At 38.2% G+C, this 15,019-nt stretch overlaps 1 protein-coding gene across 3 annotated transcripts in view; it reads left to right on the forward strand.

The window, feature by feature from the left end:
* Positions 1-15,019, forward strand: part of GNB4 (G protein subunit beta 4) — a 51,229-nt gene that overhangs the window by 14,206 nt on the left and 22,004 nt on the right. For all 3 annotated transcript variants that reach the window (XM_032483883.1, XM_032483877.1, XM_032483889.1), the window contains one exon: positions 9,246-9,343. In XM_032483883.1, the coding sequence (XP_032339774.1) occupies positions 9,287-9,343 (57 nt within the window). In that variant the 5' untranslated portion in view covers positions 9,246-9,286. The remainder of the gene's footprint in view (positions 1-9,245; positions 9,344-15,019) is intronic.

The raw sequence follows: 15,019 nt of genomic DNA on the forward strand, positions 1-15,019 counted from the left end.
GCAAAGCAGAGTGGTTGAGAGACTGGGTTGCAGAGTCACACACACTTGGATTCAGTTCCCAACTCCACTTCTATTCTTAGGCAAGTTATTTAACTTAAGGCTCGGTTTCTTTTCGTCTCTTTTTTCCATCCCATTACATTTATTTTATGGTTCCCAGTGGACTTAAGGTATGTTAAAAAGTAAACTGAGACATATTTTTAATAATCTTGAGTAAAAATCAGTTTGGATTGGGCAGTGCCAAACCAGAAGTGGTTAGGAGTGCCCCATCACCCACCTCTAGGGGAGGGGGCAAGACTTGTATAGAGAGGAGGAGGAAGTGAAGCAAGGAAATTACTTGATTGGCTGTAGCTTACATGGTTGCCTCATTTGGAAAGCCTGATTGGCTGTGACTGATTGTCCTCAGGGTTTGATTTCTTAACCTTAAGGCATTTACAGCCCTAGGATTATGGTTTGTTTACATAGGCTTCTAAGGTATTAGAATCACCTCAGTCTAATGGCCTCCTTGTTTAATTGAGCAGGTGTAAGAGTCAAGATTAATTGTAAATATATTCCTGGATCTATGTATAACTCACTTTTATATTTTTGTATTTGCTTGCTTATTGATAATATATAAACACCTGTAAAGCAAATACCCAACTCAGGAATTTGGAAATTAACAGTCACTTACAGTTGGGTGCTCTTTCCTCCTGTTTATCATTCTCTTGCTTTAAAAAAGTTTTACTGCATATGCATGCATTCCTAAACAATATATTATTGAGTTTTTACAGAGTATTATGTTGGTTTGTGTCTTCTGGAACTTGCTTTTTTCCTCTCAGCAGTATTTTTCAGATTCATCTATGTTGTAAACACCTGTAGTGCCTTAGTTTTCACTGCAATATAGTAATTCACTGTGAAAACACTAATTATCCATTCTCCTATTGGTGAGTATTATTTTATTGCTCTTACAAGCAACTATATGAATCTGGCTCTTGAGCACATGTGCTTGAGTTTCTTTAAGGCTTATCTACCCAGAAGTGGAATTAAATTATCAAATTGAAAGGTATACACATCATCACCCTTGTTAGATGTTGCCAGATCACTTCCCAAAGAGCTGTCCCACCAGAATATAAGTTACCTTTTTCTTGCAGCTTTGCCAACTCCTGGATGAGAAAAAAAAAATTCTGTTGCATAGGTATGGAATTGCTTTTTATTTGCATTTTGCTAATTACTGAGGTTGAGTATCTTTTCATTTGTATATTGTCCTCTCTTGGTTTTCCTGCTTTGATCTGCTATTCATAGCTTTGCACATTTTTCTTTTGGAACATCAGCCTTTTTTAATTATTAGTTTGGAGGAATTGCTTTTAAGTTCTAGGTGCTGTGGACCTAAAACACATAGACTGCCAGATATTTCTCCAGCTTTATTGCAGAGAATTGCAATTCAGGGTCCTCAGCCATGGCAAACCACGTGTAAGTCTTGCAGAGCAAGGAAAGGAGAGCTCTTTTATAGCGAGGAAAAGGAATCTGGGGAGGCTCTGGTAAACAGAGTCCATGGCTTTTCATTGGCTGAGTCCTTGCCAGGGAACGAGTCTTTCTTTTGGGCTCTGTTATGTCACAGGGTGCGAGAGCTCCCTCTTCTGGCCTCCCAACTCTATTTAATTGCATTTCTGTTTATTAATTTAAGTGTGAATCCTTTATTTGAATTTTAGCTTGCAAGCTATCCTTTCCCAATGTGTGGCTTAGTTTTTTTTGTTTTTGTTTTTCTTTTTTTCTCTTTGGGGTAGAAGAAAAACTCTCTTCTCTTCATGCATATGCTGCACGTAGGCAACTGAAGATGCTGGATCTGACAGCTGCTCTTTCTTCTCCTCCTCCATCTTCTTGTATATAGGGATAATTGTGAACATCATCACTGACAGTGTGTGAGTGTGTGGGGGGTGTGCAGTGGGCCACTGGGCTGTTTAGTAAGCCTGGAGGGTGATTCTACTCCCATTTGTTGGAAGCTTTTTTAAAAGGTAGTGTGCTTGATGCCTCTCTATCTTCAGCTTTGGGGCCGATTACCAGGCCTGAGTCCTTAGGAGGAGGTCCACTCAATTTTCTGTTATGCATGTAACCCGTGTAGATGGAAAACCCTAATTCCTGTCTATAATCACTTCCTTTTTTGGTCATTAACTCAGAGAAAAGTCTAATCAGGGAATATTTTTTGGTTTACTCCTTTCTCAGGTTGGGGTCTTGATTATTTTAAACTTTAGAGAAGGAATTAATTTTTAAAAAATTGAAGTATAGTTGATTAACATTGTTGTGTTAGTTTCAGGTGTACAGCAAAGTGATTCAGTTATACATGTATATTGTTTTTCAGATTCTTTTCCATTATAGGTTATTCCAAGACAGTGAGTATACTTCCCTGAGCTATACAGTATGCCCCTGTTGTTTATCTGTTTTATATATAGTGGTGTGTATCTATTAATTCCAAACTCCTGATTTATAACCCCCTCACCCCATCAATAGGTTAATTTAGAATGCAGTTAGTCTGCCTGGCTATGCCCAGTGAGTGACTCTTTGTCTTACTCTTTTTTTTTTTCTCCTGTCCTTACTTTCCATATATTTCTTTTCCCCACATGGAATTCACAAAGCTTTTAATAAAATATTTTGCCACTTTCCTGATTTCTGTCCTTTCCTTCCTTTGGGTACAGAGGACCTGCAGGAAGGCAGGTAGTCTGGTGGCTTTGTTTCCTACCAGCCAGAATAAATGCCTGCAGAGACTTTGCTTCTCTGCTTTTGAGCATGCTGTTAGGTGTATAGTTTGAGGGAGCTACTTACTAAACTATACCTTGTGGAACAGTATTGTTCTCAGGAATTCAGACCCTTTATAGCCATATTAGACACACACAGACCATGTCGATACATATAGTGACCACTTCTTTAGATCCTCTAATTTATTAGCATTTATCATGTTAGGTTTCATCTGGGGGTATCTTGTTGCCTTGTTTTACCCTTATCAGACTCTGAGCTTGTCTGGAAGTAGTTTATAATCTGCTAGTCTCTGCTGGATGCACTTTTGTTGGTATTCTCAGGACTCCATCAATTGTCAGGTGAGAAGAAAACATCAACAGAAAGTCTGTGTGGTCAAAATACTCTTTCTCCTTCGTGAGAAAGAGAACCAGGCATGACTTTCTTTACAGAAGAGAAACCGTTTTTGGCCTAAGCCATTTTGTGATCCAAGCCTGGCCACAATGCTTGCTTTTGAAGATCTCAGTAATTAATGATCTTAAAGGAACAAAAGAAGGCAGGAACAAGTGATTGTTGTCAGGCAAGAGAAGTAACAAGAGCAAAGATAATGTATCAGTTGCAAAGACTCCAGTTTTGTTTCAGTGGTCAAGACTGGCTAATTGGTGGTTGAGAAGGGCTCAGACACCAGCTCTCCTGGAACCTAAGGGATGCTGATGATGACCTTTTCTGACCCTCTTGACTTTAATCAGCTAAAGGTTGGACTCTGTCTGCTGCCAAAAGCCCTTCGTGAACATGCATGTACCCTTAGCTTAAAACTTCCCCAGTTTTGCTCTTCCGGGAGACACTGATTTGGGAAGGATCCCCTGTGTTCTTACTTGCTGCAAGTAGTAAGTCTTTCCTTCTCCCAGTCTTTGGCTTGTGTCTTTTTGATACAGGAAAAAAATGGGGCATGAGAGGATGGCCATGTCCCAGATCTCATCTGAGTCCCTGGGACGTGCCACACTAAATGAAGATCCTTGGCTTCATGCAGGAAAGAATTCAAGAGCAAGCCACAGTAAAATAAAAGTATATTTATTCAGAGAGATGCACACTCCACAGACCAAGTGTAGACCATCTCAGAAGGCCAGAGAGGCCACTAGGCCTGTGTGTGGGTGTTTAGTTTAAAGTAAAAGTAGACACACACTACACGGACAGAGTGCAGTCTGTCTCGTTCAGAAGGGAGAGAGGTGTTGGAGGGTCAGTTAGTTTTCATCAGCTCGGTTATTTCATATGCCAGCAAATGGGAGGATTATTCCAACCACTTTGGGGAAGGGGTGGGGATTCCCAGGGGTTGGTCCACCACCCACTTTTTGACTTTTCACGATCAGCCTAGGAACTGTCATGGCGCCTGTGGGTGTGTCATTCACTGTGCTAGTACATTACGCTGTACATAATGAAGCCCAATTCTGCCATGTTGGTGTTAATTGCTTTGTCATTCCTTTAATGGTTGTGCTATGCCCCCTTCCTTCCTGTCTCATTTTGGCTCAACACCCACCAGGAAGTGAACCCAGTTTTTGGGTAACACTAATAAGTTTTCATTGAAGAGTGAAACGTTAGTCATCTTTTTAGCAACAGATATGAAAGGTGGGGAGGCAACTTTGACATTTTTCAGAAATCCAAAGAAAGTTTGGAGTTGTTGAGTAGTGGAGGAAAAGTAATTTTCCCTATACCCTTCTGAGTTCTTGACTGAGACCTCCTGTAATAAAAGGTTAACAAGAGAATAACACACAGAAGTTTGTTAATATGTATATCAAGGTATACATGTGATACCCAGGTAAAAATGAGTAACTCCCTGAGGTAGCCCAAGCCACCAGCTTAAATACGATCTTCAGCTAAAGATAAAAAGAAAGGTATATCAAGGGTTGAGAGTGGAGACCAGTCTTGGGAGGTTACTAAGGAAAGCAGGGGTAAGGTTTGATACTGCAGATTTAAGTCCATGCCTTCTCCATTGATAAAGCTCGTTTAGAGTCATCTAAATTAGTGTCATTTAGAGCCATCCCTCACTTCTGGTGCAGAGAGGGAGACATCCATACAATTGGAGATTTCCTTTGTAAATGTCAATTTGGGTTTCAAAGGGGTAACTAACATCTTTGAGAAACAAAACAGTATTATAAGGAGGTAAACAGAATGTGGGATGTTCTAAGGACAAGTCTTTCCAATAAGTCAATTTCATAGGGAAAAAAAGAAAGCAAGAGGTGAATTCTTCTAGATGGAGAGATTTAAGAGACAAAACCAGATGGATTATGTAGTCCTTAATTGGATCTTGATTTGAACAAATCTGAAGTGAAAGACATCGGTGGGAATAATTAGGGACACTTGAAAATGGACTAGGTATTAATAGTTACTAAATAGTAAATAGTTCCTGTTAATATTGGAGGTTTGTTAATGGTATTATGGTGTATTAGGAAAATGTCTTGATATTTTTGGAGATGTGTACTGAAGTATTTAGGGCTAAAATATCTTGATGTCTGTGGTTGACTTTAAAATATTTCAGCAAAAACCACAAAAGATGAAGCAAGTACGATAACAGTATTAAATATGTTTGTAAACTCTCGTGATGGACATTATGAAGGTCCATTATACTGATTTCTCTGTGTTTGAAATTTTTCTTATTAAAAAGGCTGACACAATGGAGCAAGAGTGAGAGGTTGAACGTAGTAGATGAAAAGGGATCCTCAGAAGTGTAAGATTACTGAAAAGTTAGGGAAAGATAGAATTTAAATCTCAGAGGGAGAAATTGGCCCAGATGACAGAACAGTCGGCTCCTCTGTTGTCACAGAAGGGAAGGAGGAGCCTCTGGTGAGTCAGTCATGCATGTATCGTGTTGTAAAACAAGCAGTGGGAAATTAAAAGTTCCTGTCTGGTGGCTTCTACTTTCTCTATAATACAGAAGCAAGGCCAGCTACTGTGAGAGGGGTTGTGGGAAGTTTGGAAGCTGGCAAAGAGTGCAAAGGAATTGAAATCGTTGATACTAAGAGTGGATGTGATGGGTTAAAAGCTGCATAGGGTAGACAGGTACTTTTGAGGGCCCAGCTAGATTGCTTATGTGAGCTTGTAGTAGAACTAATGCACCTCACTGTTTGGCTTTTCCATCCATGTTTGGTAGCTTGGCTGAAAGAAAGGAAGGAGTTGGGTTCATCCAAGGATGAACATCCAAGGTGTGATTTTGTCTGTTGAGTGTGACCAAGTGGAAGGATGGGAAACTAAAGTGCTAGCAGAATGGGTGATGGAGTGCTGGACCTAGAATCTAGCCTGTATGAGAAGGGACGTGCAACTTGCAACTAGAAGATGAAGACTTCCTGGAGATACAAGGCACAGTGTTGTAATTATAGTCAGCCATGCTGTGTTACCTACTTCAAAGTTGCTAAGAGACTAGGTCTTAAATGTTCTCTCTGCAAAAGAAATAGTAATTATGTGATGTGATAGAGATGTTTGTTGACACTTCGGTGGTAATCATATTGCAATATATAAATATCAAATGAGCACGTTGTACATCTTAAACTTATACAATGTAATCTGCCAATTATGTCTCAATTTTTTTAGTAAAAGGGAATTGCCACACACTCACTATATTTCACATTGGACCCCTTGTCTTTCTTATGAACCTTCTCCCTGCCAAGGATTGTGAAGTGTCTGTAATCACCTCCTTACAAGCTAATAAATTACTCTTACTGTTTCATGGATGCTGGCAGAAGACATGAGACTCCTCAGTCAGAGCCAAGGACTTTATCACTCACTGCACTAGAAGTAGCGTGACCTGATGTTGGTTTGCACCTGTTCCTTGTGTTTCTCTGTTCTCGTGGGGGTGACCCACATGGGCCCAGATGGATGCTCATGTGCACTGGGTTTGCATCATAGTCCAGAAACACTGAGCTTGGGGGATTTACTACTTTTATAGTAAGTGGAAGCAAGCCCACTCTTTGTACTGAGGGCAGACTTTGTCTCATCCCTTGAGGTCGCTCACTCCAGATACAACCCTGACAATGGCTCAGGTGAAAGAAACGAGGGCCTTGTATTCTTGGCATTCCCAGCAAGGGTGTGCAGGGACTCTCATTGCCCATGGCCCTCCCAGTATTCCCCCTCCACAGAGTGGTGGTGATAAGAGAATTCTTTTTCTTTGTCATTTCTATTCATAGTACCTCCATCCTTTTGGGCACCCAGGCTGGAAAATCTCATTCATTGGGTGCAACTCATGGTCTTGCTAGCTGCAGATAGCTCCTCTTTAGAGGGTCACTTCTGTGTGGCTATCGCTTTGGGGTGGAAAGGCTGTAGAGATGGGCAAGAGTTGGTTTTGAATGCCCTTAAAAGTTATATGAGACCCCTTTGAGCCCCTAATGTACTAAAAAGTACATTAGCAACTCAGTAGGAGGGACTTACATCAGTCCTGCTTGCCCAAGATCTTTTGGAACTCAGAAAATGAAAAGGCATCAAAACCAATGAAAGTTTCTAAGATTTCGTGGCCAGGGATATTTCAGGTATGGTCCAGCAAGGGCAGTTGGGTTTGTGACTTTAAAGAACCTGAATGCAGTTTATCTTCAGTTGAGTAGAATGATAGTCCAGATTGGCTGTAACCTAACCAGTCTGGTAGTCTCTGAGAAACATGCTAAATTGTTAAACAGTGCAACTTTATCAAAAAATGGTTAAGACTTGGGGGAAGGTTATAGCTCAGTGGTAGGGTGTGTACTTAGCATGCACAAGGTCCTGGGTTCAATCCCCAGTACCTCCACTAATAAATAAATAAATAAAACTATTTATCCGCCCAAAAAATTAAGAATAAAAAAATTTTAAAAGAAATGATTAAGACTTATGAAGACTGTTACCAAAATTTAGATAAATGGAAAAATGTACCACAATATTAAATTGGAAATGGAATATTAAAATGATGTCAGTTCTTTTAAAAGTACTTTATAGTTTAATGCCATTCTAATAAGTCCCAATGTATTTATTGTTTTGATTTGACAATATACATTTAAAGTTAACCCTGAAAAAGTAAAACATTTTTATACCACCACTGATGCTAGTGAAGGATAGACACCAGAAAAAATTTTCTCTTACAGGAATTTGCAGTTGGAATAGTCATTTTGGGCTATAAACTTGACCTGAGAAATATAAACTTGGATCTTGTGCTCAGAGAAGTAGAGAAAGTCATTCTGTAGAAAGAGAAAAATAAAGCAGGAATGAAGAGGAAAACAGGACAGATAGAGAAAGAATACTGCCGGTTACCAATCTCTGTTCTCTTCTGGGGTTGTTATATTTTTGTCTTTAATTTGGGGGTTCATCCTAAATCCTTAGAGTGAATTTTCCTTTAGTTCTTAAATAATTTCAGGTTAGTTAATTTATTGGAGAATAGAGTTATCTCAGGTACCAGGGATACAGCAAAGAGTAAAGTGAACAAAGTCTCTGCCCCGAGGAGCTTATGCTCTGCTAGGAGGAGACAGACCACAAATAAGCAAATATATGCTAGATGGTATTGAGTCTCATCGTGAGACATTAGACAGGGTAAGGGGTCTAGTTGGGTGTGTATGTGCTCTCAGCGAAGGTTGTTCTGAGAAGGTATCATTTGAATGGAGGTGACGGTGCAAGAGATGAAAATATCAGGGGCTAGAGGGTTCTAGGCGTTGGTAAATGCAGGTGCAAAGATGGAGGCTGGAGCCTGCTTAATGTGTTCAAGGAACAGGAGAAAGCTTTTGAATGGCAGCAGCAGAGGGAGGGAGGGAGATAGGAAAAGGGAGCGGTGTGTGTAAGAGATGATACGGGCTCTGGAGGTTAAGATACAGAGTTAGGCTTTGCTCTGAGTGGAGTGAAAAAGCCATTATAGGACTTAAAGCAGAAGGACCTGTGTGTTTTAAAAGGACCACTGGTTGCTATATTTGGAATAGACTAGAGAGTGGACAAGGGCAGTAGAAAGGAGAGACCAGGTGAATGATTATGGTAGCTTGGACCAAGGTAGTCAAAGTGGAGGTAATCAGCATTGGTCAAATCCTGGATATGTTTTGAAGGAATGCCTGGCATGATTTGCTGATGGATTAGATATAGGGTATGAAAGAAACAGAACAGAGGAGTTAGGGGTGACTCCCAAGTTTTTGGCTTAAACAATTGGAAGGCTGGAATTGCCATTTACAGAGATGAGGAAGACTTCAGTGTGGTGTGGGGTTCAGTTTTGAAGTAAGTTTGAGGTGCCTGTTAGACATCCAGGTGCAGACATCTGTTGGTGCCTTCTGAACTGTTGTTAAGTATTTTTTACTAAACTCCATTCTGGTACTAATTCTCTATAATTTAGTCTTAAATACTGCAATTCAAGATTTCTCTTCCATCCTCTGATCTCATTCCTCCATAAAATCCTTTAGTAAATAATGTAGATCTATATTTACTAAGCAATTTTAAGTTCTAGTAATAATCTCATTTGAGTTTCAGAGGTACCAAGAGGAAGTTATATGTCAATACTTTAAAAGTAGATCAATATGTCATCGGAGAACTGAATCAGTCTTTCTGTTTTTCAATAGTGACTTTCATTGGTGAGTTTGTGAGATAAACAAATTCAAGGATGAGTGAGCTGGAACAGTTGAGGCAGGAGGCTGAGCAGCTGCGAAATCAGATCCAGGTAAGAGCAAGCTTTTTCATTTTGAAATTTTAACACTTTTATGTAGTCCCAGCAATGAACAAAATTTGTTCATTAGTGTATCGGTCTACATATATTAAATAACTTATAAGGAGAGAAGTGGTCAATTTGTTTTTATCATGCCTGCAAATTCTCCAAAAACCGTTTCTAAAAAATACCTGTGTGAGATGACTGGATAAAGAAGTTGTGATACACACACACACGCACACACACACACACAATGGAATGGAATACTAGTCAGCCATAAAAAAGAATAAAATAATGTCCATTTACAGCAACATGGATGGACCTGGAGATCATCATTCTAAGTGACGTAGGTCAGAAAGAGAAAGAAAATACCAGATCATTTATATGTGAAATCTTAAAAAAAAGACACAAATATACTTATTTACAAAATAGAGAAAGTCATAGAAAACAAACTTATGGTTACCAGAAGGGGAAGAGGATGGAAGGGATAAATTGGGAGTTCAAGATTTGCAGATACTAACTACTATATATAAAATAAACGAGTTTCTACTGTGTAGCACAGGAAACTATATTCAATATCTTGTAGTAACCTATAATGAAAAAGAATATAAAAAGGAATATATGTATTTATATGTATGACTGAAACATTATGCTGTACACCAGAAATTGACATAATATTGTAAGCTGACTATACTTCAATAAAAAAAACAACCTGTCTGGACCAATGGCCTCTGTGCTTAAGAAGTTAATTATGTTGTGCATGTAATCCCTGCTAAAAGACAAACATAATAATTCTCTTCTTACTCATATACATGGTGCAGAAATCGTAGTTTGATTTTTGGTGCAATATGATGAGGCAGATACTATCACATTGTGTTATATTAGAAAAATATTAATCTCTAAAAACATCAGATGGCAGAAAAACGTTAAAAATTGTTGATGATGTAATAAAGACATATCTGTCATCTTTTACTCTTGGAAATCAACTCAACAGTAAAGAGCATAAGAAACAAATACAAGCTTCATTTTCAACAAAATTAAAAACACTCAAAACTTCAAAGCCTAGTAAGAATGAGGAAGAGTCATCAAATGTTAAGGTGTAGAAGGCTCTGAGAGACGGTTTCTGCGGCTATAAATCTCATACAAAGTAGATAGCGCTCTCCCAGGGACAGCATCATTCCTTTCCTTTGGAACAGTGGAAACAGATGCTTCCCTAGACTGAGGAATATCAAGGAAGGCAGAGATAAAAATGGAAGTATATAGACATGCCATCTTTTAGGAAGCTTCTTGATGAGCAGGGTAGAGGAAAGAGGCTGAGTTGTGTGTAGCCAGGTGCTGCCTACTTCTTCCCCAGGGAAAAGTAAGAGCTAAACAGCTTAAAATATAAATGAAGTTCAGCACGAAGCAGGGAGAATCCCTAATAACTTGGGACACTGCTGTGGTCTCTCCGATAGGAACCTTTTGTGATAGCTATTTCAGAAGAACTCATCTAATTTAAAAGTGAAGAATAAGAAAGAAGGAAAAATCGTAGTAGCTATACAAAGATATTACAGGACAGAGAGGAAAGGAGCAGGAAAAACAAAGGATGGATGCAGAACACTCAGCAGAAAAATGTTGATTCTGAGCGGATTAAAATTGTAACCGGTCTCATCACCAGGAATTCAAGGAAGTTAATGATTTAGATGTGAATAAAAACTCTGAGTGGATACCTTAGGTGTCTGAACAAAGCTGTCAAAACAAAGGAGGGATTTATTTTGCCTGAGATGATCAGAGGAGGCTTCATAGGTAAATCTTTGAGTTAGATGTTGCTGCCACCACCAGAATGGATTCTCCACCACCTCCACTTTGTGTCACTTGCTCCAGATGCTGAGCAGGAATGACTGATTGGCCAAGCACATTGGTCACATGCCCATCTCATTTTTAAAACTCTGTTCTCTGTGAGTTTAGTTTTTTTAGGTTACATATGTAAGTGAGATTTGGGAGAGGAGGGTATAGCCAAGTGGTTAGAGTATGTGCTTAGCATGCACAAGGTCCTAGGTTCAATCACCAGTACTTCCATTTAAACAAACAAATAAATAAATCTAATTACCTCCCCCCAAAAATAAAATAAGTAAATATAAGTGAGATTATGGGGTATTTGTTGTTCTCTGTCTGACATATTTCTCTTAGCATAATGCCCTCAAGTTCTATCCATGCTGTCACTGCAAATGGCAAGCTTTCATTCTTTTTCATGGCTGAATAATATTCCTGTGTGTGTGTGTGTGTGTGTGTGTGTGTGTGTGTGTGTGTGTGTATCTCACATTTTCTTTATCCATTCATCTGTCAGTGGATACTTAGGTTGTTTCCATATCTTGACTGTTGTAAATAATGGTGCAGTGAATATGGGGGTGCATATATCTTTTTGATTTAGTATTTTTGTTTTCTTTAAATAAATGCCCAGAAGTGGAACTGCTGGATCATGTGGTAATTCAGTTTTTAATTTTTCAGGGAATCTACATACCATTTTCCATAGTAACTTTACTAATTTACATTCCCAGTAAAAGTGCTCAAGTGTTTCCTTTTCTCAACATCCTCACCAACACTTGGTATTTCTTATGTTTTTGATGATGGTCATTCTGATAGGTGTGAGGTGCTATCTTACTATGATTTTGATTTACAGTTTCCCTGATGATTAGTGATGTTGAGCACCTTTTCATTTACCCATTGGCCATCTGTATGTCTTCTTTGGAAAAATGTCTATTCAGATCCTCTGCCCATTTTTTTTAACCAGTTTGTTTTATTTGCTGTGGAGTTGTATGAGTTCTTTATATGTTGGATATTAACCCCTTATCAGGTATATGATTTGCAAATACTTTCTCCCATTCAGTAGGTTACCTTTTCATTTTGTTGATGGTTTTCTTTGCTTTTGTTATCTTTGCTTTTGATGTCAAATCCAAAAAAATCATTACCAAGACTGATGTCAAGGAGCTTACTGCATGTGTTTTCTTCTAGGATTTTTATGGTTTTAGATCATACATTTAAGTTTTTGACCCATTTTGAGTTAATTTTTGTGTATGATATAAGACAGTGGTCCAGTTTATTTTTATGCTCTCTGTTCTGTTCCATTGATCTATGTGTCTGTGTTTGTGCCATTACCATATTGTTTCGATTACTGTAGCTTGGTAATATAGTTTGAAATCAGGGCGCATGATGCCTCCAGTTGTTATTTCTCAAGATTGTTTTGGCTATTAGTCTTTTCTGGTTTTATGCAAATTTTAAGATTGTTCTATTTCTATGAAAAATGTCATTGGAATTTTGATAGGGATTGCGTTGAATCTGTAGATTGCTTTGGGTAGTATGGACATCGCAACAATATTCTTTCAATCCATGAGTGTAGAATACCATTTTATTTATTTGTGTTATCTTCCATTTCTTTTATCAGTATCTTAGTTTTCAGTGTACAGGTCTTTCACCACCATGGTTAAATTTATTTTTAGGTAATTTATCCTTTTTGATGCAATTATAAATGGGGTTGTTTTCTTAATTTCTCTTTCTGGTAGTTCTTTATTAGTGAATAGAAATGCAGCAGATTTCTGTATATTGATTTTGTATCCTGAAATTTTGCCAAATTCCTTTATTGATTCTCATAGTTTTTTGATGGAATCTTTAGTGTTTTGTATATATAATATCATGTCATCTGCAAGTAGTGATAGTTTTAGGTCTTTCATTTAACTTTGGATGCCCTTTTAAAAATTTTTATTATTATTGTTTTTTCTGATTTCTCTGGCTAGCACTTCCAATACTGTGTTGAATCAAAGTGGCAAGAGTGGGCATCTTTATCTTGCTCCTTATCTTAGAAGAAAAGCTTTCAGTTTTTTACCATTGAGTGTGATGTCATATATGTCATGTATGGCCTTTATTATGTTGAGGTGTATTTCCTCTATACCCACTTTGTTGAGTTTTTATCATAAATGGATCTTGAATTTTGTCAGAAGCTTTTTCTGCATCTGTTGAGATGATCGTATGGTTTTTATTTTTCATGTTGTTAATATGGTGTACCACATTGATTTGTGATGTTGAACCATCCTTGCATCCCTTGAGTAAATCCCAGTTGATCATGATGTATGATCCTTTTAATATATTGTTGAATTTGGTTTGCTAATATTTATTGAGGAGTTTTGCATCTACGTTCATCAGGGATATTGGCCTGCAGTTTTCATTTCTTATAGTGACCTTGTCTGGAATGATTGGCCAGTCACTTGGCCACATGCTGATCTCGTTTAATGCTCATAGCAACCCAATAAGGTAGACAGTGTTACTTCATTTTGTAGTTGAGGAAACTGAGCCTCAGTGAGATTAAGTAACTTGCCAAGGTAATATAATTATGAAGTGGTAGATACAGGATTCAAACCAGGTTTATTTTGGTTCCAGAGCCTGTTCTGTGAGCACCTCTGTGGTCCTGCCTCCCAGCTGTGTCTGCTAACATCCAGCTGTGTAGCCTGTGCTACAGCCAAACGAATCTGGTTCCCATTCCCTGAATTTACATTGCTCTTTTCTACTTTATTACCTTTTCTTATATTGTTTCCTTTGCCTGGGATTATACTACCTCTGCTCTAATTTTGTTCCTGGGACTTCTGTTCATTGAGTCCTAGTCTTCCTCTAAAAAGGGTCACTGGAGTCTTACACTTGGATTTGTTGGAAGGCAGCATGGCTTGGTGGAAAGTGCGAGGACTCCACCTTTTAATTATCTTGTGGCCAGGGCAAGTTTTAAAACTTTTGATGCCCAGTATCTTTGCTGTAAAGTGAGGATACCAGTGCCCACTCTGTGGGTTTATGGAGAGAATTAAAATGAAATGACATGTAAAGGACTTAGACCAATTCCAGTAAGTGGCAGTTCCTTACTTGTGCAGCCCTTTGGATTTATGTTGCAGGGCTGATTGCAGCCTGCCTTGTATTACAGTTGCCTTGTGCACGTTTACCTCTACTGCTTGTGCTTGGCTGAAAGATTCTGTGTCTTAATCATCTTCATATCTCACCAGCATCCATGCACAACATCATGGGCACAGGTGCTCACTGAATCATCTTCCATGATTTCAAGTAACCGCATGTATGTAAAGTACCACGTACTTTTAGTCTCAGTCAAATCATGTCATGCTGTATTTACAGACCCTCTCTTCCCTTCTTCCCATTCTTTCCCCCTCACTTCTAGAAATATAATTTAACTATATATTTACCTAATTATGGCATAAACACATGACATAGTAGAAATGTATACTACTTGGTGTAATATATGATTCATTTTAAATTCAAAAAACAGAAATAGAGAAAAACAGATTTTCTTTTGTAATTGTAACTTGTTTGATTTGGAGCAAGATCTGGAGTGATTTGGTGTAGATACTTTTAGTTTGTACAAAGACGTTGATAATCAGATCTTATATTTCTTATGGTGGACAACATGGAATTCAGCTGTTAATTGGAAATGGTTCTTTAATGTTCAGTTTTATAATGGACTAAAGTGTTCATAAGAGTAAGTTTTTCATAGTGTGGTTAGAATCTTTGCATATGTGAATTTGCAAGTAACTGCTAAGGTATTTATCGAATTCCCATATTCCAACGTGTTTTAATGTTTACTACTGATTTGCATGATAGTTCAATAATTTTTACTTGCAGTGTTTTAATTGCATTGTTGATATTAAGGTAAGCTCAGTGAGG

This window comes from Camelus ferus, chromosome 1 (genome assembly GCF_009834535.1).
Source record: "Camelus ferus isolate YT-003-E chromosome 1, BCGSAC_Cfer_1.0, whole genome shotgun sequence".
NCBI classification, from domain to species: Eukaryota; Metazoa; Chordata; class Mammalia; order Artiodactyla; family Camelidae; genus Camelus; species Camelus ferus.